The 27,719-nt window shown below is 34.9% G+C and overlaps 1 protein-coding gene across 1 annotated transcript in view; it reads left to right on the top strand.

Moving 5' to 3' along the window:
• The window catches only part of HOMER1 (homer scaffold protein 1), a 122,522-nt gene that overhangs the window by 62,083 nt on the left and 32,720 nt on the right, over nt 1-27,719 (top strand). Inside the window, exon 5 of the mRNA XM_045796402.2 lies at nt 2,943-3,082. Coding sequence (XP_045652358.1) covers nt 2,943-3,082 — 140 coding nt within the window. The remainder of the gene's footprint in view (nt 1-2,942; nt 3,083-27,719) is intronic.

Raw genomic sequence — 27,719 nt, forward strand, 5'->3', positions numbered from 1 at the left:
CTTTCCTGCCACTTCATAAATGAGTAGAGAGAGAGAATTCTTAAGACAGCAGTTCCTGAATCCTACATGTGCTCTGTTTTTATTTATATTTTGTGTTTCACGTTTTTCATTTTTCATACCAACTTTGGTATACATATATATATACATACACAACCATATATAAAGAAGGTATTAATTTTTTCCTTAAAATGGCTACTAGTCATATTAGCTTAAGAATGTCTTTCCAAAAAAAAGGTCTTTCTAAAGACCAGCTGTCCTTTTTTTCTTTCAAAAATTTGTAGTCTAATGTATCTCCAAGTTTTTTATTTTAATGTTTGAATTAAAGATATAAAATGTTGACTTTATATAAGGTATGTTTTTTTATAGGAATGACTGAAGTTGAATGTTTAAGAAACCTCACAAAATTTAGTTGAAAAAGACTCAATGTTTGGAATACATTAAGTATTCAATGTATTGAATACTGTGTTACTTTTAACATATATAAAGTTCCTGGAAAGTTTCACAGAATACTTTTGACTACCTGTGGGGTAGTTAGAAATCAAAGGAGTTTCATTTTCCTTTTATGTTCTTATGTATTGTTGTAACTGTCTTATGAGCAAATACTAATTTTATTAATTTTTAACCTGCTTTTAAAAAAATATGCTCTGGACTTTTTGTTTTCATTTTAGATATAATGTGTAGGGTAACGAAACATGCCTTTCATTTAATGTAGCTAATAATCCAGTTTTCTGATGGAAAGCCTGTTGAGTTGCGGTATTGGAATTGTTGCTACCTCTATACCTTTCTTCTTTTCCTCCCTTCTGTCCTTCCTAGCCTGCCTCTGAAATGGTCTTTCCACCTAAGTAGCATCAGCATTCTTAGCCTCCCCAAGACCCATGTACCAAAACCCTCATTTCTCTCCAGAAGGCAGAGAGAACCCAGAACCTCCCTCTCTCTCTCTCTCTCTCTCTCTCTCTCTCTCTCTCTCTCTCAATCTTAATCTCCTTTTGTCCCTCACACTCTTATCGGTCAATTCTAGGAAATCTCCAAGTGAATCCTTAGTTGCTAACGCTGGTTGTACCCTCTGAGGTTAGCAGGGTAATTTGTGGGGTGCCTGGGTGGCTCAGTCAGTTAAGCATTTGCGTTTGGCTCAGGTCATGATCCCAGGGTCCTGCTCAGTGGGGAGTCTGCTTCTCCCTCTCCCTCTGTCCCTATTACCTGCTCATGCTCTCTCTCTCTCTCAGGTAAAATAAATAAAATCTTAAAAAAGACTAAGGTAATTTGTTTCTGTTCTCATTTTCACTGAATGAGAACATTCAGTGAACTTACTGTTCAACTGATTGGACAGTCCACCTTGATTATTTTAGTTTGGTTTGGCCTTTCTTGGAGAGAGATAGCCCTGGTTTATTCCTTCATGCTGCTTCAACTTTTTCTGGCTAATTGATATGATCCATAATTGATCTAGAAGTAGTCACTTGGGATATCATGCCCATTTTATGTTGTCACATTATACAATAAACCTTATTCATCCATTGACTGTCAGTTACTGGAAACCAAGAGGATTTAGGAGAAAGATTTTAAAAGAATGAAATTAAAGGTCAAAATAGAGGTTTCATTAATAATTGAACAATAGTTAAGTGATAAGGTGAAATCAAGAAAGTAGGCCTTTTGACCTTTAATAGCTTGTGTAATTTATAACATTATGGCATAATTAGTTAAAATATTAAAATGTGAAATAAAATACATACAATCTAAAACCAGAAGCCCCCAAATGTTACTCACCATATTAATATTTTCTATATTTCTTTTTACCATTTCTCCATGTGCATTATTTTTATATAAAGTATATAAATTATCATAACCTAAGATATCTCCTAAGATATCTCCTCATATTTTTCTAATTATAGGCATTTTTCTCTTTTACACAAATTTTTCTTGTTGGATATTTTCTTTTTTTTAAAGTAAGCTCTACCCCCAATGTGGGGATAGACTCTTGAGATCAAGAGTCACATGTGCCACCAGCTGGGCCAACCAGGCACCCCTCTTGTTTTTATTTGAAGAAATCCTGTATGCTTTCAGGTTGGCAGATTGTGACCATACCTATCCACTCTCCTATTGGACACTGATGTTTTCCTTTTCTTCCTTACCATAGCCTAATATTTCAGTTGTGAAGTTTTAGTGCCCAGAGATCACAAGGAGTCCATAAAGCTGCACTTAAATGATCTGGTGCTCAGGCCTCCCCTGGTTAACAGGTTTAGCCAGTGACCCCTCAATTCTGATCTCTACTGATACCAAATTCAGATAATCTTATGTTGCCAGTCACAATAATAAGTATCAGCTTGAGCTTCATTTTAAATTCCATTTATTTTCTAGAGGAACAAATTAAATTTACCTTGATAGACAAAACTTAATTAAAAGTAGAAATAAGACAGGAAATTTTGTGAAGAAAAATAATTCCATTCTTCAGGCAAGCTGAAATACACTCCCTCTGTATATGTTACAGAGGGATTTCTGGGTGCTTTTGTAGATAACTCTGGAATTGAAAAGTAGGGCAGATAAAAAAATTAAAACTTGTTGGAGATTTCATTCTTCCCTTTGCCTTTTTACCTTCCCAAGTAAAATCACATCTTCTTGCATTTTTGTGCTGTCTTCTTTTTTTTTAAGTAGTTGTTTGAATATCTTCTATTCTAACCAGTTAGTTGCTTTATATAAACCCGAAGGTTCTTCAGTTCTTTGAAACTGCAAATTCTAAATTGTATTGTTGTGGATAATTTTCTTAGGAGTTGCTTTGCTTTAAAAAATTATTTTCTCCTTTAATTTTATTTTTTACCTCTTTGACTCAAATTTCAATGGAAATATAGATTGTAAGTATGCATACATTGGAGTCACTTTTAACTTTAAGATTATCTCATATATTTTAACAAAAATGTAACACTTTTATCCCCCACCCCCTCTTTTTAAAGGAATCAGCAGGCGGGGATCTTCAGTCTCCTTTAACACCAGAAAGTATCAATGGAACAGATGATGAAAGAACACCTGATGTGACACAGAACTCAGAGCCAAGGGCTGAACCAACTCAGAATGCATTGCCATTTTCACATAGGTACAGATTCAATTCAACCATCATGATTAAGTAAAATGTGTAAATATGGAAACTTATTTGGTTTCAGATAAATGTTGCAAAGTTACAATCCTGAGTGAAAATTCCAGGTCAGTCTTTTTTTTTTTTTTTTTTAAACTGTTTCTATTAACCTCAGAAAGGTTTTTAAATAATAGTTTATAGATGCCTAGATGGACTAGAGTGAACGTTTCCTTCATGTAGAAAAAGTGCTACTGAGTTAATTGCAGTACAGATCATTTTTCAGTGAAACAGTATATTTCTATAAATCTCTTCTACTTATTTTTTAACACAGCCCCCCCCCCCCCCAGTGTCCCCTTTGTTAACCTGGTTTCCACTTTCATCTATGTTCTTGAGGGTTATAATTTTTTTTAATCGGCTTCCTACTCTGAAATTAAGCTTTACCATACTCTTAACGGTGATCTCACCATAGGATTTCACAGAAGGAAACAAGTTATTGTTGTAACTTATATTCATGTTAATGTCAGATTTAGTTTTTCTTACCAACATAACAGGAGATAAATCTTCGTGTACTTCTGAACTGTAAAAGAATTTGATACCTCAAAAAGATACAATTTATCTTAAATGTGTTCTAAACCAGTTACAGTAATTATTTGCCATATGGTGGTATTTTTCGAATATAGGGAGGTCTGTGGAACTGCAACATTGCAAATATAAACAAATACCTATCGGTCATTGTCTTAAAAGTTAATTTGTATCCTTCTCTGGAAACTTTTGACTAGGTGGTTTTTTAATTAAAATTGAGAAAACAGTTTTCCGATGTTGTGAATCTCTTGAGGACCAATTTTTAAAAAATCAAAGTCTTTAGCATATTCAGAACAATTGTGAAGTGAGATATTCCAGACTCTTTTTTCATGAGAATTCTAATTTTAATTGAATTTGTGGAATATTAGGGGCAGCATAGATTATACATGTTAGAGACTAACATTGAGAGACCTCATGGTCAGGCTGAGGAAGAAGAAATTAGTTATGGGTTTTTTAAGGAGTGTGTGAGGAAAATTTTTTGATTGAAAGACTATTATAATTTTGTTCCTAAAAATGCTAATAATTGTGCATTCAACAGTAGATATATCTTAGAATTATCATGGAGATCATGCTTTAGCTATTGCAGTGTAAGCGTATTCTCTTTACTATTGCTACTAAAAAAACTGAACACATGAAAAATTCACTAGTTCCTCTGAAGACTGTTCACATTATAAGTAAAACATACAGGTTTTTTGAGTATGTGGTTACAGTTGAAGAGCACTGTGATTAGTAAGTAGTTTTTAAAACATAGGTTGAGGGAAGGAAAAATTTTGTTCCTATTAAATTTAACATACCCATTTAAAAGATGTAAATGCACCGAACATAATTATAAATTTGATTTATTTGGCTAACACTTAAGCCTTGTGAATTGAATACTATAGCATTTGGAAATAAGAACTTTCATATTTAACATTTGTAAAAACTACTTCTAGTTTACTTTATGCACCTAAAATTCTCTGAATGTTTGTTGTTTTGGTAATCCTTAGTATTTGGAGTTACTAAATGGGACTAGTCATCTTCTATTGGTGTTCTCTGTTCCTGGGATTCTAATAGGAGTTACTTACTTTGACTTGAAGGTACAGATTCTTTGACTACTAGAATCTATAGATTAGTCATGGAGATATTTGAGTTCTGAAAAGAAAATTTAACAGGTCATTTTAAGCTTTTAATTATGTTAAAGGTATTGTACAATCTTACAGCTTTCTTGTTATACTGTTTTAAAAATACCTTAGCTTACAGGTTTTCAGAAGACTTATTTTCTGAATTAGTTTTGATTTCCACCTGAGTTAGAAGAGTCAGTGTTTTATAGCCAATGTTAGAATCCCAAAATAATAGAAGAGACCTTAAAGATGGTATAAACCAGGAGGATCTTCCAAACTGTGGTATTTTGAAATCAGTTTAGGTTATCTGTGGCATTCCAAAAAATGAAACATAAAATAGGAAACATCGGAGTAAAATTCACATTAAGAGTAGAAACTTTATTTCATTCAGTAAAACACAGATTAGTGTGTGTGCTGGATTATAGTGTAGAAAACGTCAAAGTTTGAAAGCATGTGTCTTCAACATGTCAGGAGACTAAATCCCAGAGTTATGTGAGTTGTCCTGGGTCACATGGTTTATCAGTAAAAACTTGAGTAAGGCTACAGCTCACTTTTTTTTTAGAGAGAGATTTTGTTTCTTTATTTGAGAGAGCGATAGAGAGAGAGAGAGAGAGAGAGCGTATGAGAGGGGGGAGGGTCAGAGGGAGAATCAGACTCCCTGCTGAGCAACAAGCCAGATGCAGGACTGGATCCTGGGATCTGAGCCCAAGGCGGTTGTCCAACCAACTGCGCCACCCATGCACCCCCTAAGCTCACCTTTTGACCCCAGTAGGTACTGCCAGTTAGTTAGCAGTGCATTGTAGTCGAATTCCCGTCTAAGTACATTGCAGTGTCAGGAAGCTAATAACTTCCTATCCTAGGAGAACTCTGTAGAAATAAGATCAGTATTTCATGAATTAGAAACAGCAAGAATATTAAAATAATTTTTATTTAAATCTGAAACTTGTATTTAAACTTGATATGCTATCCCTCCCCCCCTTTTTTTTATGTCAAAGGAAGACAAAGTTTGTGTTTTTTAAGGCTTATTGAGACTGTTTTGCCTTTTTCCTTAATACTTATTTCAACAGAAAAGAATGGACAAAAATACATTCTGCCAACATCTCTCTGTTCTGGTTGAACAAAGTCACTAGAACATCTATGTGTTGTGGTTGCCTGAAGGAAGGCTGTGGAGACTTAGTCAAGTTCATTAAGAGCTGGTGGTAGTAATAGCACTTAGCAAGCCAATTTGTGCTCTTAAAATTCAAACCATGTGCCTAAATCTCATGAATTCATTAATTAACATACCAAAAGAAGGCCTTGATTTTCATTTGGTCCTGAAAATTTTAGCAGTTGCGATATAGTTGGTTCTTCACTCTGTTAGGTTTACATACTCTTTAAAAATACTAGCCTTAAAGACATAAGCACTTTTTTTTGTTACTCTTTAAACAGATTTTCATATACATACGAGAGGGAGAATACTGTGATGAACACATCATCCAGCTTCAAGAGTTGTGAAAAAATGGCCAGTCTTATTTCTACCCCTGCCCACTCTTCCACTTTTGTATTATTTTGAAAGCAAATCCCAAACATATAATTTCATCCACAAATACTTTTTAAAGTTACTTTTGAGCTTTTTAAAAAACTTATTTACTAAGGTAGTACAGCTTTTTATATTCTATCTCAGTAGCATTACAGGATTACCTTAAATTATTTACTATTTTCTTTGATTTTTAATTATGCTGATGAACTAAATTTTAGAATGTATGGGCTATTCAGTACTCCTTAGTCAAGTGCTGTTTTTATGTCCTTGCCATAAGCTATGCAAAAACATTCTCATTGAGTAGGTTTCAATAAATTAATATGTTTCTAGTGTATTTATTTAAATGCTTTTTAAAGTTTAGGGGTATGTAAAAGAGGGAATTGGGATAAAAATGTTTACTAATTTCTTTGGGGAAATTGCATTACATTTTATCTAAATTGCTATATTTTCTTAAAAAACTATTTTTTAACCTAAATGATAAAAATCATTTTGGGACTGAGCTAGTATATACTGACCCACTAAAGTGTTCAGGACATCCTTTGAGACCTTAGTCTTATATTAGCTATATACTAAATAAAGTAGCTATAAACTAATAGACCAGTATATACAAATGGGGGAAGGTTTTGTTTTCTTATTCCAGGGACTTAGTGTTTACTTCATAGCATCAGCTGTATGGAATTCTGTAAATTACTTGTTCCTAATAATAAGAAATTCTAGGATTTGTTTTAAGATTTAAAGCTATCTAAAATTCTCTTGGAAATAGTTAATTTTATAGTTTCCCAGGGCTGTTAGAATGTAATACTGAAAACTAAAACTTTTCATTTTGTTCATTGTAAATTTATGCTCCGTACATATACAGTAATATATTGATAAATAAGTGCTGTTATCATCTTTCTGAGAGTCCAGAACTGGTATATATACATTAGTAGTTTGTGAAGCTATTTTTGTACTGATAAATTTTAATAACAGTTTGATTATATTAATGGAAAATAGGCTCTTTTAAGCACTGATTATATTAAATTCTTCTAATGTTTAGATAGTATATTCTTATGGTGCTGCTAGTACTTACACATTTTGGGGTACTGCATGTATCTTCTTTTCTGTTAAAGAGATTTTTCTGCCACTTTGTGTGTTTCCAACAGATACTCATTAAAGGATGTATGCACAAATGTTACTCATTAGTATATTGATTTTTGCTTTAAATCAGTATAACCACAGTTTTACTAGAATTTATGAAATCTGGGTGGGATCATTTCATTTCTATTTAATAGAGTAATTTCTTCATTATCAGTTTCAGAAAGGTACTGCTTTAAAACTGCTTAGGGATTTTTGTACAATTTCAAAAACTAAATTTCATTAGAAAATTTACACACTGTTTTAGTTACATGTTAAAATTTTTAAAAATGCCTTATTTTGAATCAAACACTGTACGTACTTGAAAGATGATATGAACGAGAAAAAGGTGAATGACTATTAAGAGCTCTGGGGTACTATACTCTCCACAGCTATGCCTTCTGTCTCCCATTTTTATGAATAGTAGGCAAAACTTAGAAGATCATAGTTAGGAACTAGAATAGAAATAATCTCTGTGGCTAACTTTTGTTTGGAAAAAATTTTTTTTATAAAAATTTTTTTTAAAAGATTTTATTTATTTATTCAACAGAGATAGAGACAGCCAGCGAGAGAGGGAACACAAGCAGGGGGAATGGGAGAGGAAGAAGCAGGCTCCCAGCAGAGGAGCCTGATGTGGGGCTCGATCCCATAACGCTGGGATCACGCCCTGAGCCGAAGGCAGACGCTTAACCACTGTGCCACCCAGGCACCCCTGGATAAAATTTTATCTGTAAAACCGGGACTTGATTTCACAAGAAGTGCTTTATCATTAATACAATTACAGGTGAAAAATTTAATTTGTAGGATTCTCTTTACTGTTAGAGTTACAAACTGCTTAAACATTATTATTCTTCCACCATTGAACCTCAAAAATTAGATTAGTTTTTTTTTTAAATTAATTTGAAGGCCAAGACAGATTATGGAAGTTGTAATATAACAATTTAGAGATGTCAGAATTTCCTTTACCATCATTGTGAACAGATAGCATTTTATAAGAAGTGCTATAGTAATTTCATAATATATACAGTTTACATTCTCTGGGAGGTGGGAAGCAATTTATGTATTTTTAAATAAGATGGAATAAAAAAAATAGAACATAGTGACCTTTATTAGCTTTCCAAACAAGTACACTCAAATTTCCTATCCTGCATTTTTAAAGAATTAATCTTTATTCCCTTCTAATGTCTTATAAAATATTTTGAAGAAAATGTGTAAGTTTGCTGAAGCATCTTTTTCAGGTGTTACCAGTTAATATAGGTTATTTGCAAGAAGAAAAAGTACTATTCATTTGAGATAAAGACATTATTAACTCCACTCTGTTAGGGATTAGTCCTTTCCCCTTCTCCCTCTCTGCCTTACCAGTGTAATTACTGAGAAAGAATGTTCACCAGTCCACCCCAGTGATTGTCAGCTTCTCTTTTCAAAATGACTAGCTGGAGTTAGACGTGTGGTCATTCATAATGTAACAGATTGATCCTAGATTAATTATGATCTCTTCCCTGTAGAGGGCTTGTAAAATTCCTTTTATCGTTTCATTTCCGTTTTTAAAAGAACATAGTGGGGTTTCTATTGGAAGGGAGGTGTGTGATATATAGATCGTTCTGTTCTGACTTAGAGGAAAATGATCTTCCTTTGAATTTGGATTCCCATCTTTCCTCTTATTAGAGAAGGGACAAGATCAAGATGTGAACATAGGCAGAGTCAAACAAGCCATGTAAATGTGTGACATTTATGCTATGTATGGCAGTAAGGAATGGTGAGGTCTGTGGTAGAGCGAAGTGTGCAAGGTTCATCTGAAGATATTAAAGTTTTTTTAAAATAAGGCCATACAAAGAGGTGGGGTCTAGATGACCCATCTTGTTTCTAGTCTAAACTGTAAAAAGGAAACTATGATTTATATATGGTTTAGTCCAAGGTAAGGATTTTAAACATATTCTAGCTAGTAATATTCATTGTTGTAAAGACCTTATAAACTCTCGGTGGAGGTATTTGGGAGGATATACATGCAGATGAATCCTGGATATTTCCTCTTTGGTGACATATTACTCTGACAGGTGTTTTCTCCCAAACACAAAAACGACACAGTTTCTATGGCATGGTACATACAGACCCTTCCACGGTCGTCGGATGAGGCCTCCCCAGCCTTATCACCTTGTGCTTCTATAGCTGTTGGTCCAGATTGCTTGTAGGTCTCCATGTATAACCAACCATGCAACCATGCTTTCTCATCTACAAGTCTTTGCTTCCTTGTTTTTGGAATGTTCTCCCTTCTCTTTGCAAAGGCTGTGTACCCACACTCTGTATTCTTCCCATTTACCTCTGCCTGTAACTAGACAACCAACTGGTCAACCCCTGTATAGCCTTTAACCTGCAGCACCACTGCCTCTGTAAATTAGTCTCATGCCCTCACCTGTCCTCCTCTGTTAAATCTGTTACTTCCTGATTTACATATGGAAGTTAAAATTAACTTATCAGTGTCACCTGGGGCAAGGATTATGTTTTATTCATTTGTGTTTCTGATGCTTGACGTGGTAGACAGTCAGTAAACATGAATGAAACAGTTTCCCTCACAGAAATCGAGTACATGCATTGAATACCCTTGGTATGGTGTTTCAGTCGGCTAGTTATATGCCTTTAGGTTCATAAGACCTTGAAGCTAAAATATAAAACTAGTTATATTCTTTGAAATTCAGTCACTCTTAACAATTTAAGTCTTGAGTTTAACTGACTTTAGTCTAATTTTCTCCAAAATTTCCTAGTTTGCATAAAGAAATTTTGAAGATAACGTGTTAATTAAGTACTTGAGTAACTCGAGAGATGCTAAAATGTGCATTTTCATTGTAATAGAATTTTTTTATCCTTTTGATAATTTCCTTTTTATTTAAAAAGCTGTGCAGAATGATTCAATGGTGTATTTTCTGTGAAGTTATTTTTATTCTTTGTTTTTAAAACCAATCATAACCAATCATAACCAAAATGTGTTTTTTAAAAATTTCATCCTTTAAAAGGTCAACATAAGCACTTATTATTTGACTCAAAGAAGTGAATTTAAAGACTGCTGCTTTTTTAAAATTGAGAATTGTACTATGTACATTTGGCAGAAGTAAACATTGGGGCCAACTCTTGCTTCCCGAGATAACACATTTCACGTGGAAATAAGCTGACGATTAATACACCAAAATGTATTGAAAGTAGTCCTACACCTTCCTTGTACGGATAAAAAATGTAGATGTGACTAACCAATTGAAATAAATGTACATTTTACTTTTATTTTCAATCAGTTTGCCACTTTCCACTGAGTTTAGCTTGGTCATACATCCATTGTAGAGAAAATAGTTCATTTTTATGACTCTGGCCTAAATTGAAGTTTAAATGTTGATAGCAGAACTTTGGAGGTAGAAGAAACTTTCTCTATATTACATAGTCCATCCACTTCATTTTACGGAAGTATAAGCAAGTCCAGGGAGGATTTGAGGTACTCAGCACCAGTATTTGTTAATGGCTAGATTAGAACAGAGAGATCTCCAAAGGCATTGTTCATTAGGTCCTTCCTGGTTGAGGCAATGCTCCTTCTACTGACTCCAAGAGGTTTGTTTTCTGTATCATACTTCAAGATACTTTTCATCCAGATTATTGTCGTTGTTCGGCATTTATTTAACACTACTAACTAAACTCCCCTATTAGATTCTTAGCTTATGGAGTAAGTTTTATTGACTTGGATTTCTTGGTATACCGTATAGTTTCAAGCCATTTAGATACGTAATAGATAATGAATAAATTTGTTGAGCAAATAAATGAATATTTTTGCCATTCCTGAGATGACAGAAAGAGGTAAATAAGTTGGTACATCTTGATCATTAGCAACAAAAATATATGCTAGACAGGGTCAACAAACACATCAATATGAGGAATAATTAGTTTACCTTTTTAATTCCAACAGAATCCACTTAGCTGTTAATATTCCCATTAATAATTTTAGTAACTGCTTTATTGAGATGTAATTCACGCACTAAATAATTCACCTATTTAAAGTGTACAGTTCAGGGGGGTTTGGTATATTTATAGAGTTGTGCAACCAACACCACAATCAGTTTTAAAACATTTTCCTCACCTCCCGCCAAACCCTGTACCTATTAGCAGTTACTTTCTTTTACCTTTCCACACACTCCCCTTCCCCCCAACCTGAGGCAACCACTAATCTTTCTGTCTCCATAGATTTGCCCGTTTTGGACGTACTTTATAAATGAAATCATACAATATGTGGTCTTTTATGACTAAATTCTTTCACTTAGCGTGAGTTTTCAAGGTTCATCCACATTGTAAAATGTATCAGTACTTCATTTCCTTTTATTGCTGGATGATTTTCCATTGTGTGGATATACTGCATTTTATTAATCCACTCATCAGTTGATAGACATTTGTGTTGTTTTCACTTTTTGAAAGTCCCACCATTGTTATGAATAACGCTGCAATGAATAATCGTGTACAGGTACATATTTTCAGTTCTCCATGTCTATTCTAGGAGTAGAATTGCTGGATCATATGGTAATTTGATGTTTAACCTTTAGAGGAGCTGCCAGACTGCAAAAGCAGCTGCACCATTTTACATTCCCACCAGCAGTGTATAAAGGTTCCAGTTTCTTCACATCATCAGAGCTTGTTATTATCTGTCTTTTTTATTATAGCCATCTTAGTAGGTGTTAAGGGCTTGTAGTTTCAATTTGCACATATTTCCCTGATGGCTAATATTGTGGAGCATCTTTTCATGTGCTTTTTGGCCACTCGTATATGTTCTTTGGATGGCTGAAACTTTTGTATTGCAAAAAAAAAGTTTGGATGGCTACTCAGATCCTTTATACATTTTTAATTGGGTGGTTTGTCTCTTTGTTGCTGGGCTGGAATTCTTTATGTATTCTGGATATATAAACTCCTTATCAGATAATGACTTGCAGATATTCTCTCCCATTCTGTAGATTGTCTTGTCACCTTTTGGTAGTGTCCTTTGCAATATAAAAGTTTTAAATTTTAATTAAGTCTAAGGTATCTATTTTTTCCCTTTGTTTCTTTATAGTTTTGGTGTCATATCTTTTTTTTAATTAATTACTTTTGTAAAATTAACATATAATGTATTATTTGTTTCAGGGGTACAGGTCTGTGATTCATCAGTCTTACATAATTCACAGCACTCACCATAGCACATGCCCTCCCCAATGTCCATCACCCAGCCACCCCATCCCTCCCACCCCCCCTCTGCTCCAGCAACCCTCAGTTTGTTTCCTGAGATTAAGAGTCTCTTATGGTTTGTCTCCCTCTCTGGTTTCATCTTGTTTCATTTTTTTCCTCTCTTGCCCTATGATTCTCTGCCTTGTTTCTCAAATTCCACACATCAGTGAAATCATATGATACTGTCTTTCTCTGATTGACTTATTTTGCTTAGCATAATACCCTCTAGTTCCATCCACATCATTGCAAATGGCAAGATTTCACTTTTTGATGGCTGCGTAATATTCCTCTGTGTGTGTGTGTGTATGCATGCTACATCTTCTTTATCCATTCATCTGTCGATGGACGTCTAGGCTCTTTCCATAGTTTGGCTTTTGTGGACATCACTGCTATAAACATTGGGGTGCATCTGCCCCTTCAGAGCACTACATTTGTATCTTTGGGGTAAATACCCAGTAGTGCAATTGCTGGGCTGTAGGGTAGCTCTATTTTCAACTTTTTGAGGAACCTCCATACTGTTTTCCAGAGTGGCTGCACCAGCTTGCATTCCCTATGGTTTTGGTATCATATCTAAGAAACCATTGCCTAATTCAAGGTCACAAAGATTTACATACATGTTTCTTCTGAGTGTCTGAACTCTTACATTTAGGTCTCATCCATTTTGAGTTAATTTTTACATACGTTGTGAGATTGAGACCCCACTTCATTCTTTTGCCTGTGGATATCCAGTTGTTCCAGCACCATTTGTTGGACAGACCATTCTTTTCTTACTGAATTGTCTTGACATCCTTGTCAAAAACCAATTGACTGTACCCGTGAGGGTTGATTTCTGAACTCTCAATTCTAACACACTGATCTCTTATCCTATGCTGCTACCACACTATCTTCATGATTGTAGCTTTGTAGTATGTTTTGAAATTGGAAAATTAGGTCCTCCAACTTTATTCTTCCTTTTCAAGATTGTTTCAACTATGCTGAGTCCCTAGAATTTCTACATAAATTTTAGGATCAGCCTGTGAATTTCTGCAAAGAATCCCGTTGAAATTCTGATAGGGATTGTGCTGAATCTGTGGAACAATTTTGGTGGCCATCTTATCAATAAGTCTATCAGTCAGTGAACATGGGATGTTTTCCCATTTATTGAGCTCTTCAATTTCTTTAAATGGTGGTATTTACTTTTCAGAGTATAAGTTTTGTGCTGCTTTTGTTAAATGTATTCCTAAGTATTTTATTTTTGATGCTGTTATTGGAATTGTTTTCTTTTCTTTTCTTTTCTTTCTTTCCTTTCTTTCATTCATTCATTCATTCATTCATTCAAGATTTTATTTATATGAGAGAGTGAGTGAGAGAGAGAACATGAGTGGGGGAAGGGAGAGGGAGAAACAGACTTCCCTGCTGAGTGGGGAGCCCAATGTGGGGCTCGATCCCAGGACCTTGGGATTATGACCTGAGCCGAAGGTTCAACCAACTGAGCCACTCTGGCGTCCCAGGTTTCATAATTTTAGATAGAAAAACTAAGGCCTAGTGATGTGTTTTAAAAAAAATAGTGACGGTTTTATAAAAGAATTCTTCCTCTCAGTCAATTCTTTTATCCTTTAAAATAGACAATCAATTACCTTTTAAGAAGTAAGCATAAGGAAAGCATATTTCTGTATTTGTCAAAGTACAGATTTCTAAAGCTATCAAATGAGGGGAGGAAATCACTAACCAATTAGAATATCAATGGGAAAAAATTTTAAAAACTAGGTATATAAAGAGCATCTATGAAAAACCCTCAGCTAATGACATACTTAATGGTGAAAGACTTAAAGTTTCCCCTCTAAGATAAAGAACAAGACAAGAGTGTCCACTCTCGTCCCTTCTATTCAGCATTCAGGTTCTATTGTCATTCTGTCACCCTTTACCATATTAACGGTCAGAAAGTCTCAGTTTCCATAGCAAGGAAGGGAAGTGTACTTTATCTTAGCGGTCTTGCCACCCACAGGACCTCCTAGGTGCCAAGCCCTGAACTAATATTAGACATACTTTGTCGCATTTTGGTTTTTTTGGAGAGAGATATATCTCTTGGGCAGAAATACTAAGGAAGAAAAATTACATACCTAAATAGACTCCCTTCCCGTTTTCCCCACTTCTCACTTAAAAAAAAAAATCTGCTTTGAACATTTTTTCTTTTTATGGAAAAGCTGCCTTACTTCCTTAAGTCCTGATACCTGATGGATAGTTTTTTTTGTAAAGTCAGAAAAGATCAGTTCTCCCAAGTTGGATTTTTTTCTTCTTCTGCGAAGAGAGCCAGTTTTCCTCGACTGTCTGATGATTTCTGTGACCATCTTTAAGTTTTGGAACTTAGCAGAGTCACCATTTCCTGTGGAAGAAGAGGATCTGCAGTTTGTCCTAACAGAAAAGATGCAAATAATCCCTGACTGGGAGAGAGTAACCCACATGGAAGGAACATGACAGTTTTAAAATACCCAATCTTCGCACTTGACCTTTGAAGAATCCAAAGAAGGAGAACCTTTAAAGAAGATACTTCACTGTTAGAATTCCTTTTTATTCCTAGATAGCATTTTAAGGTATCTCCATGTAGCAGAAGAAAGAAATGTTTTGTTCCTTTGGCAGAATGCTATCATACAGGCATTACCGTGTTTTGTGCTTTGCTTTATTGCACTTACTAGATAATGTGTCTCTTACAAATTGAAGGTCTGTGGCAGCCCTAATTGAACAAGTCTATTGGCACCATTTTTCCAAGAGCATTTGCTCACTTTATGTCTCTTTGTCATATTTTGGTAATTCTCACACTATTTCAAACTTTTCATCATTATTATTATATTGGAATTGCTACAATCTCATCAAATTTTAACGGATGAGGAGTTGTTTCTCTATGGACGAACAAAGAAAGTGGTTTCTTGAGATGGAATCTACTCCTGGAGAAGATGCTGCGAAGATTATTAAAGTGACAAAAAAGGATTTAGAGTATCACATAAACCTAGGTGATAAAACAGCGGCAGGGTTTGAGAGGACTGACTCCAATTTTGAAGTTCTGTGAGTAAAATGCTATCAAATAGCATCACACGCTACAGAGAATCTGATGGGGAAAGGAAGAGTCAGTCACTGCAGCAAACTTCGTTGTTGTTTCATTTGAAGAAATTGCCACAGCCACCCCAGCCTTCAGCAACCACCACCCTGATCAGTCTGCAGCCATCAACATCGAGGCCAGACCCTCCACCTGCAAAAAAGGTTACAAAAGCTGAAAGCTCAGATGATGGTTAGCATTTTTTAGCAATAAAGTATTTTTTAATTGAGGTATGTACCTTTTTTTAGACGTAATGCCAATGCACACTTAACACACTATGGTATAGTGTGAATATAACTTTTATATGCCCTGGGACACCAAAAAACTCATTTGCCTCACTTGATGGTGATATCTGCTTTACTGTGGTGGTCTGGAACCGAACCTCAGTATCTTCAAGGTATGCCTGTACTTTGTGCCACTTAATTTTCAGAAGACTTAAAAGTCCTTCATGAAGAAAAATTCCTATTTCTTGAGAATCAAAATGAGAATCAAAGTAGCTATTATTCCTGATAAAATTAATGGAAAATAATCAACCAGATTTGCAAAGTCGAACTGTTTGTACATGTCATTTCCTTTAAGACTTAATGTAGCCATTTTCCTACATGTACTCGTATCTTGGTCCATTTCTTTTGTTGTCATATATGAGAACGCTTTACTCCCCACCTCACAGGGATGTTGTGAGGCAAAATATAAATGTTCCTAAGAAAAGTGTAGAATTAATAACTCTTGACTGTTCCTTGTTGGTAGTTTCTACAATCGTAAGATTTTGCTAATTTTTAAATTTATGAGTGCTTTTTTATAGCTATGAATGGATATTAGGTATATTCAATTGGAAGTAAGATAATGAAGTTGTAATTGATTTATCAATGAACATCCTTGTATAAATAATTTAAATGCATGAAACGTTGCACTGGATTTTTAACAGAGCTTTTATATAATTACAATTAAAGAAAAAGCTAAAGTAAGCGTCTGGTTTTCCCTTTTATTTAGTTGGGATTTAATTATTCATATCTCTTAGAAAAAAGGTAACCCAGTTCCTTAAATTCTAGTGAGAATGAAAACTACAATGAAATAGATACAAATTAAAGAAAAAAAGTGAAAATCTTGAAGCAAGGTTCAAGCATATAGAGATGCCCAGAATCTAGACTTTGATAAGAGCTGAGTAAAACTCTTGTGTTACTAGAGTTGAAATCTTAGTAATACTTTGATTAGAAATAGGATTTTTGTAGTAGTAGAAACTTGATAAACACTTGCTTCATATTGACAGCAGAAGGGTCTGAAAGAAAATTTGCATAAAGGAAAATGAGGTAAAATTCATGCATAGAAAATTCTTGATAACCTGCAGAATTTGGTTTCATTTGTACAGTTTTATTTTCATAACATACGAACATAACAAAGTAATGATATATCATATTCTGTTTCACATAAATCAGCCGATTTTTATTTTTTCCTTTGGTGGACAGCAAAGCAAGACTTATTGAGTGATAGCAAAATGATGATAGTACAAAGCTCCCAAGGAGGGAGGGGACCCGAGGGGGTTGCCACTTGAGTTTCTAAGTCTAGGGGTTCTTATGGGCTTGGTGGGCTGTTTCAATCTGATTAACCCTCCCTGTGCCTTTCAGCCAATAAGGTTTTTGTCACCTATTATATGGGAAAGGGAGGAGGGCTCCTTCCAGGGCGGTATAAAATCCTTTTAAGGGTTTAATCCGATTTTTGCAAGCAAAAGCTTAGGGATGACACATGCATTATCAGATAATGGCTCCCAGAGTGAGGCTTTAAAATTGCTTTAAATGTCTCCTTCTGTTTTGTTCTCACTGTCATAGTGTCAAAAGACAAGTCAATTCGAAGTGAATTTAGGGATTCAAGCTTATAATCTGTATTTGTAAACAATTTAGAAAATTCTAAATCACCATATTATTTAAATTTTTGTTTTATAACTTACTCTGTATGCTGTAAAACGAGTGGGTATATAGCCCTATGATAAGTATGCTGGGATCAAGATAGCATTTGACATCACAATGTAATTTTGTATATGCCTCTTTTTTTCAAAATGTAATAGCTTTAGATGAGCCTTGCGTACTTCTCTTTACCAGTCAGCTCCCTAATGTCATATGTACCACAGGGTTCATTCATGTGGTTTCATTTGTTATTTAACTTCAGTAGGGGTAGGAACTATAAAAGGGCTTTTCTCTGGCTAACTCAGTTTGTCCCTGTAGTTGCTCCCTCTTATAGTAATTTCATAATTTGCCCTCACTTAAGAGTTTTATGCTTGCATTCATATCCATATGAATGATATAAATTGGTTCATGGTGTATTATTGATTCATAGTATATAGTGTATTATTCTTTATCTAGTTTAGTGCTCATATGTTTGATGACTTCAGCAAGAATAATTTTCAGAAATTCTAACCTCGGAATAATGAGAACAACCCCATATGAACAGCAAGCTAGTTTGAGGGTAATAATGAAATTATTGATAAAATTTCTTGGGTAAGCATTTATAAAAATAGAGCTCCTTGGGGGCACCTGGGTGGCTCAGTCAGTTAAGTGACTGACTCATGATTTCAGCTCAGGTCATGATCTCAGGGTCTTCTTGAGATTGAATCCTGCAACAGGCTCCACGTTCAGCAGGGTATCTGCTTGAGATTCTCTCTTTCCCTCTGCCTCTCCCCCAGCTCATCTTTTTCTCTCTCTACCTCTCTCTCTCTCTAAAATATATCTTAAAAAAAAAAAAAGAGCTCCTTTAAAAATAATTCTGGTTTCTCTTGCCCCTACTGATTTTTTAACACCAGAAATGGAATCTAATACTGAGAAGTTATTTTTTGATAAAAAAATTTTAGAGGAAGTATGCTTTTTTTTCTCTCTAAAGCAGTCCCAAAATATGATAGCATCTGATATAATATGTGTACTCTTCTAAACAATCTGTCATAGAAAGGACATATTAAAGTTGGTGAGCATGTACTTCAGAAATGTGAAGAAATATAACAGTGTTAGTCATTACCCTAACAGTATTACTTTCCTGATCTTTAAAATTTAGAAGGGCTGTCTTGTATTAGTGCCCATTTTATTATGGAAACAGTTTAGAGAATGAATGTATCCTGAGCCTGATTTAATTCTAGAGGGAATAATTTCTTGAGAAGAAACATGAATAATATAATGGTTTTGTGAACATTGTATTGGTCTCTAAAAATAAAACACATTCTTACCATAATATCCATCTAAAAAATAAAGGGTGAACTTGGTTCTCCTGGCCATGCCACCAGTAGTATTCATTTTAGGCAAATCACTTCATCTCTGTAAGCTGATTTCCTCATCTATGAAGTAAAAGAGAGGAGCAGGTAATAATTTCTAAGACCCTTTCTCTTGATTATCTAAATGATCTTTCCATTAGTCAAGGAAATAAGTAAGATGTCCTCTTGTGATCTCCTGTAGCTGGGCATGAGCTTTCGTACCAAAATTATAATCGTTAAAAACATTGATAATGTTACTATGCTACGTAAAAAAAAAAATCTATAAATCAAATTAACCATCTCTGTCTTTAAGTAGCACATTACGAAAAAGCAGTATAGTATCTGATGCGTTTGCATTACGTGCACACATAATTAAAATTATTTAACTTCCTTCCAGATGGCACTATAGATTCAAAATATGTGATCAATCCATCATTTAATACTTTCCAGCAATAGATTCATTTAAAATTAGAGCACTAGCACGGGAGATAGCCATAACATCATAATGTCCTAGAATGGATTATTGTAATGGAATACATTTTTGAACTGTAATGCTGTCTAATAATGAGACTTACAGTTGAAATCCATAATGTTAATTAAATCTTCTGTCCTTGGAAATGGATTTTAGCAGTATTAAATCAGAAACAGTAAACTGAAAGAAACTTTGAAACCTAGTACTTCAGCACAGGAACATGGTGAAGTCTGATATGCTATTTTGGAAAAGTAAGATGTCTGAATTTAATAAGTAATATTTTGCTGTACCTGGAAATAATAGTGTAGGCATTTAGCGCTTCAGATAGTGTTGTTGCGTGTCCTACCTGTGAGTCATACCTCATAATCTAATACAAGTTGTAAACTAATTTATAGAAAGAAAGCGTTATACTCCAAAAAGCCAGGGAAGACTACTCCTTGCTTTTAAATCACTGAAGGTCAGCCGATACCAATTGGGAGGGAAATCACCTTTGTTCTTCTTTTCTCATTTTTCTTTCTGAAGAGATCGTCTTGTAATAGTCCATTTATTTTGGTTCACAACTCTGAATGCTAAGCTCTGTGCACTATTCGTAGTACTTCTAAAGATTAGTGGTATGGCATATATGGAAATTTATTCATTAAAGGGCCTAGGTGGGTTTATATTTTTAAAACTTTGTTTTTACAGTTTTTAACTTTTTAATTATAGTTGTCTCATGAGAAGATGAATAGATACAATTTTGCCGTTTTTCGGAGAACAAACTTGAGATGTAAGGAGGTTAGGGAATTTTTCTAAGACCTATAGACACCAGAATTCGAATTTGATTCTAACCATTGGCTTTTCTGTCCAGTCTTTCCCTAATCTATCTTGAAGAAATTTTTAGTCTCCATATGGAGACCGAACTTGGAAAAGATGGTAATTTACAAAATTCATTCATTATTTGGCACAAGAATAGCATATGAATCTTTAATTGTGTGGTTGAAATTCACCAATCGGCAGTAGGTCTATAGGCATTTTATTTATTTGAGAACATACCATGTATTGAGGTTAAGTCAACACGGTCATGTTGATACTATAGTTATTTACATTGACAGCTATCTTAACAGGATTTAGTGTGTATGCTTGCTGTGTGTAATAATAGTATTCTTGCTTATAGAGCCTGCAAGGAAGGGAAAATATTTAGATAATCTTAGATTGGAGTAATTTGTAATTTGCACAGTAATTGTACAGTAATTTGTATTGTATGTTTACTCTGTATACTCTGTATGCTCATTACTTTGTTAACCTAGTGATGCCGTTAAGAATACAATCTAGGGGGGCGCCTGGGTGGCACAGCGGTTAAGCGTCTGCCTTCGGCTCAGGGCATGATCCTGGCGTTGTGGGATCGAGCCCCACGTCAGGCTCCTCCGCTGTGAGCCTGCTTCTTTCTCTCCCACTCCCCCTGCTTGTGTTCCCTCCCTCGCTGGCTGTCTCTATCCTGTCGAATAAATAAATAAAATCTTAAAAAAAAAAAAATACAATCTAGGTATTTACCAAGTAGCTGGCTAACAGTTTTAGTTCTGCTTAGAGCTAAGCTTTATGTTTCCAGAATCATCATGGAATGAACAAACATTTGAAACCCTTGTCCTAAAAGTTCTTAGACCTGCATATAATGATCTGACAGCCTAACATCTAGAGAGGGCCGCATAACAAAAGTCATTTCTTGGGAGCAGCAAGTTGAAACTTGTAAATAGCTTCAAAAGTAATCTGCAAAATACAGTGGTAGGCCCTGAATAGTTTAAAAGTAGGTTCTGAATTTTATTTGAAGGTAAAGAGGTTAAAAGTAGTTCTATAAACCTGATTCTAAAACCACATCCAGAGGCTGGGAACACCTGGAAGGCACAATTATCTTTGTGAAGTATTTTTATATGTATAATCACCTGGATTAGAAATCATTTTACTAAAAGTTATATATGTAAAGTAACCATGGGCCACACACAGAAGCCATCAGTGGTCAAACTAAGCAATACCAGCTGTTTCTGGCAGTTATCCACATATAGGTTCATTTTAATACTCATTTGTACACAATCTAGAATTTATCGAGCATGTCTGTGTGCCAGAACAAAGTAAGATTGTCCTTGCAGAGCTTTGTGAGGCAGAATATAGAAGCTGTATGGTAGTGATCCATGGGGTGCTGTGGAAGCCACGAAGAGCCCCATCTCTCTCCATTGCAAGTAAAAACACTCTGTGATCTCAGATCTCAGTTTGCTTTACCCTCTTTTGGCATTTGAGTGTCAGGCACTGTGGATACATCACTGAACAAGAAAAAAGTCTCAGTTCTCGTGGTAAACTTAAGTAGGAGAGTAAGAAAAATAATTACATAAATAACTGTGTAGTTACTGCTATGAAAAGTATCATGAAAGAAAAGATCAAAGGGAGAGGGGGAGGGCAGGTGGTGGTATGGCTGGATCAGAAGAAGAGGCCTCCTTGAGGACCGCATGTCCCTTACCCTTCCAGAGAAGAGAAGGTGCCCTAGGAGAGAGAGGAAGGAGCACCCAGACAGAGGAAGGAGCATCTGTTTTGGCCTTCAAGCACTGAGGTGTGTAGTGACCTCGTCTGAGGTCATGGTAATGACAGTGGAAAGAAATGGTAGAGAAAGACTGGGCTGGAAGAAATGAGAGAGTGGTTCACTTTGTAGCTTCGAGAGCAAAGGGATAGAAAGAAGTCAAGATGATTCTAGTCCACTAGCTTGTAAGTCTTTTGAAAACAATAGCCATGCTTATTCATCCTTGACATTGTTTCATAGAGTGCTTGACACATAGGTGTGTGGTGAATATTTATTGAATCTGGTGACTGGTTAATAGTAGCTTATGTATTACATTTTTTTTTACAGTTAGGGTAGAAATTCCTTTGAGGATAAGAAAAATGTCATACACATCTATACCTCTCAAAATATTAGACCCATAAAAGGCAGTAAATACTGTTGATTTATCACTTTTTGCTTGAATTCTTCAGAAATTGTAAAAACTGATAGCCTGGTTTAGTTATCCAATAATGATTAAAATGCCAGCATCACATGACTAAATAAATTAGAAATGCAAATCTTAATGTGTTGATAGAAAATGAACTAACACTTCTTTGATTATTTTATCTTTCTTCTCCAAATAGTACCCAAGGGCCAAAATATATAAATTTTATTCAACTTATTTTATGGTTCTCAATTGCTGAACATTTTAAGGAAGAAGTAACTGTGTGACTGTGTCGTAAATCCAGAATATTCATTTAGCACTGTCTATTCACGGAGTATAGTGCTAAGTGGTATCAATATATAGAATCTAAAATAAGTTTTTCCTTCTTCTTGAATTTATTTGATCACTTTTACAAAAATGCACCTGAAAAAGTTAACGATACTCTCAGATCACCATTTTGAAGTTGCTTGTTTAGTTGCCACAAGTCATGTCAGTGTGATATAATTCTTGAAAAAACTCAACATACAAGGCTAGCTTTCCAGATCTCTATTTACACAGAGTATCTCCATAGTATTTTTTTTTTTCTGGTTTTGAGATATGATTGAGTACGACACTGTTTAAGGTGTGCAGTGTATTGACTTGATACACATATATTGCAACATGATTACCACGATAGCATTAGCTGACTTAACCTGTGTCATGTCCCATTATTACCATTTCTTTTTCATGGAGAGAACATTTAAAATGTACTCTCTTAGCAACTCTCAGTTGTAGAGGACAGTATTATTAACTGTAACTCTGTGCCTTACACTAGATCCACAGAACTTATTCATCTAATTACTGCAAGTTTGTACTCGTTGACCAACATCTCAATCCCTTTTCCCCCAGCCTCTGATAACCACCATTCTCATCTGTGTCTATGCTTTTTTTAGATTCCACTTACAAATGGTATCCTAGATTATTTGTCTTTCTCTGTCTGACTTAATTCACTTATCAAAACACCCTCCACGTTCATCCGTGTTGTTGCAGACAGCATTTTCTTCTTTCTCGTGGCCGAATAATATTCCACTGTTTATATATACCATGTCTTTGTCCATTCTTCCACTGGTAGACACCTAGGTTGTGAGAAAAATCACCAGTCATTACAAGCTCATAAATTGAGGTGGTTACATAGGGGTTCATTAGTATGGGTGACATAATGGATATGATAAAAGCTCCTCTCAAGCTGGCATATGTGGTTGTTTGAGGTGGTTTTCTGAAAGCTGTTAATAAACCAAGTAAACCCTACAAGCATATTTTAGTACTAAGAGCCTAGTTTTAGTAGAATGTGCATTCATTTGTAGAGAACAGCTTAGGTAGTAACAGAAGGGTGTGAAGCAGTTCCACAGATACTCATATTTGTATGTTATAAAATTATTTACTTTTCATGTAAATATAAGCAAAGCATGAGGTCATCCATCTCCATAATATAAACTCTTTGGTTTTGATTATTTTGTGACATGGATCTCAATTTTCATATCCTCAAAAAGACATATAGAGATCCTACTTTAGTCCATCCTTATTTGTGACCATTCTGTACTTTGAAATATGTTTTGCACATTTTGCTATGATGTCGAAGGCCTTTGGAGCAACAACTGAAATCTGTTTAATTCTCTACTTTACCGGCCTATCCAAGGATATGAAACCAACTCTGACGTTTTCATTTCTGATTAGTATGATCTGATTATCACAGTTTTTTATTCATATTCTAAGCTTTTGAAAAGTAACCACTTAGTTTTCAGTGATCTCTGCATAGTATTAACACCTTTATATATGACCAGATATAGCCAGTTGCAGATTATTTATAAGGTAATAGAGCAGAGGAATAGTGCATGTGAAAAAAGACTGTAGTTCAGTTGGAAAAATCTTAAGGCAGGAATCTTAATTCAAGTCCTAGCTCTATTGCTGTTATATGGAAGACAGAAGGTCCCCCATGTGTTACAGCATTTGGATTTAATAATCTGGGTTATTTAATTCAGTTGTTTAAGCTTGGCATAAATGAAGCCCAAATCACTGATCTTGAATCATATGTGATGGCGTCACACAGAGAAAATTTTCAAAGTCACAGATTATGAAAGAGGATATTAGTTCAAGGGGAACTAAGTTTATGGAATGGATATGCTCAAGTCTGTGACTGTTACTAGAAAAAAACACAAAGCAAATATCCTGCTGACAGAGATTTCAGTTGTATCTTCTTATAGCTCAAGTGGTGACTCCTGCTGAAATAATCTGGAGCTGAAGGACAGCCAGTCTTTATCACCATGGCCAGTAAAGTTGGTTCTCAGAGTTACAATAAACTTTTTCTTCCATGCAGGCTAATCAAGCAGGCTTTAGAGGTAAAACCAAAAACGCCTCTGTTGAGAATAGCCAGTCAAGAGTGGGTTAAGCTGTTCTTAATTCTGAGCTATATTCTTGTAGATACTTACATACCTATCACCATCTAACCCTCCTTAAAGTTCATTTGCATAATGCTTTTAATCAGGCCTTGTACAAATTATTTACATAGTTCGTGTATGCATTACCTAAATAAAGTTGGGTAATGGTGATCTGCTTCAACTAACACAATAATGGTTGCAAGTAAAATTTTACTCATGCTATTACTCAAACAGTTAAGTAATTTGAGGTTTTATCTTTTGATCCTGGCCTTCTCTTTAAAAAAAAAAATTTAAACCGAAATCCAAAAGTTCTCTGATTCTGAGTATCAGGTATTGAGTGGTTAATTAAATTATTCATCACATCTGGTTTTATAAAGAATGAATGTTTTTATGACAGGAAATTGGAAAAGAAAGATTTCCTTGTAAAATTATTCATATATTTCCACCCAGTTTTAGCTTTGGCAAAATCTCTGTTAATAGCATCTTTTTCATTCAGCCAGTACTGAAAGTGATTTCTTTTGTTTTATTTATAATTTTTTCCCCCAGCAATACTAAATATTATGCTGAACAATTTTTTGGATGGATTTTCCATAAACGACCCGCTTTACAAGGAAACAGATATCTTTGAAATCAAATTATGGATGGACAGATAAAAATATTCATTTCTGTCTTAAAGAAAGTATAATGATTATAATGCTATTACCCTGTAAATAAAAGGACAGGCTTAAAAATAATTGATTGTACCCTTTGCAAAAGGTAGATGTGTATTCATAAGAGATGAGAGAAACCTAATTCTTTACTTAGTATGTAAGGCTTTTTCCTTGAAGACATCTCCCCAGTATAATAGTCTAACACCGTGTTCTGAATAAATTTCCAAAGAAAGTTTTTAGTGACTGATCAGTTTTTGTAAAAGGGAAACCAAAGCAAATATTAACTTGTATGAAAGTAGTAGATGTGAAATTCACAGTATCACCTTGAGTAAATTCTTTTCTCACTTATAAACTAGCAGTAGGCCCACCAAATAGCTTTTTTTCTCCCTTATATCCAGCCCTCAACCCTCAATTCACACATGTAAAGAAAGTATTATTTACATTAAAGTGTTTAAAATGCCTATAAAGTACTTTAAGCCTTTCACAAGTCTCTTTGAGCAAGGAGTTGGTGTCCACATCTCCTACCTTAAAGAGAATAGGCCCCTTTAAATTTTTAAAGGGAATCTCTTCAGAGATTTTAGAACATCGTGGATAGGGACTTGCAGCAAGAGTAAAAAGTGGCCATAATATTGGGACCCCTTGTGGCCCTTTCACCTTGTGTCTTCATCCTTTGGACACAGCTCCCGTAAGGCACTTGGCAGGAACCGCAGGAGTCTGTACGACAGGTGGGCAACGCACAGATGTTACAGGAGAGAGCCGTCTCCAGCGAGTGCTGCTGTGGCTCGCGGATATGCTTCTGTTATGCCTGCAGCACGGTGATGGGAGCCGGGGAATTTCTAAGGGCCTCTTTTTAATGGGGTTGTAAGTCCCTCCATTTGAGTGAATAAAAATGGAGTAGAGCTAGACTTTGTGTGCCCTCCAAAATCAAATGGGAATTTTGCACTGATGTTTTACGAGGTAAACTGAATGTAGTCCAGATTGAGATTTCATCTTCCCGTCTCTCCTCGCATAATCAGAAATCAGCCTTACCACTTGATGAGAATCATTTCTGTGTGTTTTCTCACTTTTCCATTAACTTGATAAATTTATTCTTTAAACCCTCAAAGGTTTAAACTTATTATAAAAAATACATCTATGGTACCTAAGGATGATGACAGAAATCATTGACTATGTGCCTGATGTGGTTTTGATTTAAATGACACCTATTAATAAGTTATTTACATCACTAGTCAAAAACATCTCCTTTAAAATATTTAATATTAAATCTTTTCGCTTCTTCATAGCTCGCTGAGGAATCTTTCAAGATTCCTTATTGCATGTACATTCACACAAATATTTGAGTGTCTGTTATGTGCTCTCTTTAAGGGCACTTTTCTACAGGCTGTTTATTCCTCAGAATCACCTGATGAGGATAGTTAATCATAATTTTACAGACAAGGAAACTGAGGCCTAAAGAGTTTGGATAGTGTGCCCAAGTTCCCCTAACTAGGGAGTGGCTAGAGGCACCATTTCAACCAAGTCAACAAACTCTTCAGCTTGGGCTTTTTTTTATTATTATTATTGAGATATAATTGATAATGTAACATTGTATTAGTTGTAGGTGTACCTGAGCCTATATTTTTAACCACTCTTTCACAGTAGGTTCTTGTTTAATGTATACATTTAATGAAATTCTTTATTTCTATTCAAAGCAATTTCTCTTTAAAGACTGATAAAGGCGTGGTTATACATTTTAAAGTAATTTGTTTCAGATTAGTTTTTTTTTGTTTCAGATTAATTTTATAGCTTCCTCAGAAAAGTCACTGGTGTTTCTTTTTTTAACCACAGCTAAGTAAAATTCTATATTTTATCTGATTTCAGATGCCTTTGATGATAAGACATACCATTATTTTACATACTAACAGCAAAAAACATTGTCAATTAAACTGACTATAACAGCTCTTTCAGACTTAGATATCAATATATCTAGAACACTTTTATACTCATGGAGTATATCTAGAATAAGTGTCTTAAGGTGTTCCTATGCTTTCGTCATATTCAGAGTTCAGCTCTTCTGATTCACTTTTTGACTATATGTCCACATATTTCAACCCAGTGTTCTCCTTTTGGGCTCTTAATAACATTGGAGATAAAGTGTTTCTTTAAAAACTCGGTCACTCTTGTCTCTGAAATTTTCTTCTAAGCCACTGTTTATTAAAAGCTTTAATGCATAAATTGCATTTCAGTTCTAAATACCATGTTTTCCAGAGTGTGATTTCCAGTTCCCTATGGGGACTGTTTTTAAAACTTAATCAGCAAACATCTCTTCATCTGTTTACCAGTAGCCATCAGTTTCTATGCT

Source organism: Ursus americanus, chromosome 5 (genome assembly GCF_024610735.1).
Source record: "Ursus americanus isolate L20-20 chromosome 5, mUrsAme1.1.p, whole genome shotgun sequence".
Taxonomy (NCBI): domain Eukaryota; kingdom Metazoa; phylum Chordata; class Mammalia; order Carnivora; family Ursidae; genus Ursus; species Ursus americanus.